The following is a 1558-nucleotide window of genomic DNA, read 5'->3' as shown; positions in this document are numbered from 1 at the left end:
GTTTAGACTTACCAAAGCATGACGTCAACCACACACACCATACAAAAATGTTCAGACTTACCATAGCATGACGTCAACCACACACACAATACAATAAGATTTAGACTTACCATAGCATGACGTCAATCACACACACCATACAATAAGGTTTAGACTTACCAAAGCATGACGTCAACCACCCACACAATACAATAAGATTTAGACTTACCATAGCATGACGTCAATCACACACACCATACAATAAGGTTTAGAATTACCATAGCATGACGTCAACCACACACACAATACGATAAGGTTTAGACTTACCAAAGCATGACGTCAACCACATACACACAATACAATAAGGTTTAGACTTACCAAATCATGACGTCAACCACACACACAATACAATAAGGGTTAGACTTACCAAAGCATGACGTCAACCACACACCCCATACAAAAATGTTCAGACTTACCATAGCATGACGTCATCCACACACACAATACAATAAGGTTTAGACTTACCATAGCATGACGCCAAACACAATAAAATCAACAGCAGGCAACCACACACACAATACAATAAGGTTTAGACTTACCAAAGCATGACGCCAACCACACAAACAATACAATAAGGTTTAGACTTACCATAGCATGACGCCAAACACAATAAAATCAACAGCAGGCAACCACACACACAATACAATAAGGTTTAGACTGACCAAAGCATGACGTCAACCACACACACAATACGATAAGGTTTAGACTTACCAAAGCATGACGTCAACCACCCACACAATACAATAAGGTTTAGACTTACCATAGCATGACGCCAAACACAATAAAATCAACAGCAGGCAACCACACACACAATACAATAAGGTTTAGACTGACCAAAGCATGACGTCAACCACACACACAATACTATAAGGTTTAGACTTACCATAGCATGACGTCAACCACACACAATACAATAAGGTTTAGACTTACCAAATCATGACGTCAACCACACACACAATACAATAAGGTTTAGACTTACCATAGCATGACGCCAAACACAATAAAATCAACAGCAGGTTGTAAACCTCCATATTTTTGTACATTTTACAATAATCTAGACGATTGTGTAAAACAAGGAAATACAAACATTTTCATAACCGTCGTATAGAGTTCAAAGTTCACAACCAGACTCCCATATGACATCACCCTAAGCTTGTACTTGTTTGAATAAGGAAATGTATACACGGAAACATTTAAGTTTCCTGTTGAGGGTTAAGGATGGTAACAAAACTTCATTTCACTGCTTCTTTTTTTACATAGGAATTTGTTGATCCCTTCTTTCGGAGAACATCTTCAAATTATCTTTTCATACAATGATTTGATGATATGGGATATTCACCGAGCACTTCAGTAATTGTATCAATAAGGATCACGTTTTGGAGAAAATAATTTTAAATCAACGCTTTAGTTATTACACTACAGTATCCTTATGATACAAAGTTATGCATTAGTTTTAGTCTAGAGATAATTTATGTTTAACTTCAAACACTATAATAAGACGTATCTTAAACTAAAATGC

The 1558-nt window shown here is 36.6% G+C and overlaps 1 protein-coding gene across 3 annotated transcripts in view; it reads right to left on the bottom strand.

The window, feature by feature from the left end:
• LOC110446381 overlaps positions 1–1187 on the bottom strand; it is a 46141-nt gene extending 44954 nt beyond the window's left edge. For 2 of the 3 annotated variants that reach the window (XM_021491501.1, XM_021491502.1), the window contains exon 1: positions 1019–1181. In XM_021491501.1, coding sequence (XP_021347176.1) covers positions 1019–1082 — 64 coding nt within the window. In that variant the 5' untranslated portion in view covers positions 1083–1181. Of the gene's footprint in view, positions 1–1018 lie in introns of all 3 variants that reach the window. The other variant, XM_021491503.1, reaches the window with a different exon arrangement.
• Positions 1188–1558: the final 371 nt, after the last annotated feature.

The sequence above is a fragment of the Mizuhopecten yessoensis genome, unplaced genomic scaffold, assembly GCF_002113885.1.
Source record: "Mizuhopecten yessoensis strain PY_sf001 unplaced genomic scaffold, ASM211388v2 scaffold2681, whole genome shotgun sequence".
NCBI lineage: Eukaryota > Metazoa > Mollusca > Bivalvia > Pectinida > Pectinidae > Mizuhopecten > Mizuhopecten yessoensis.
This window is presented reverse-complemented; position numbering and strand designations above follow the sequence as displayed.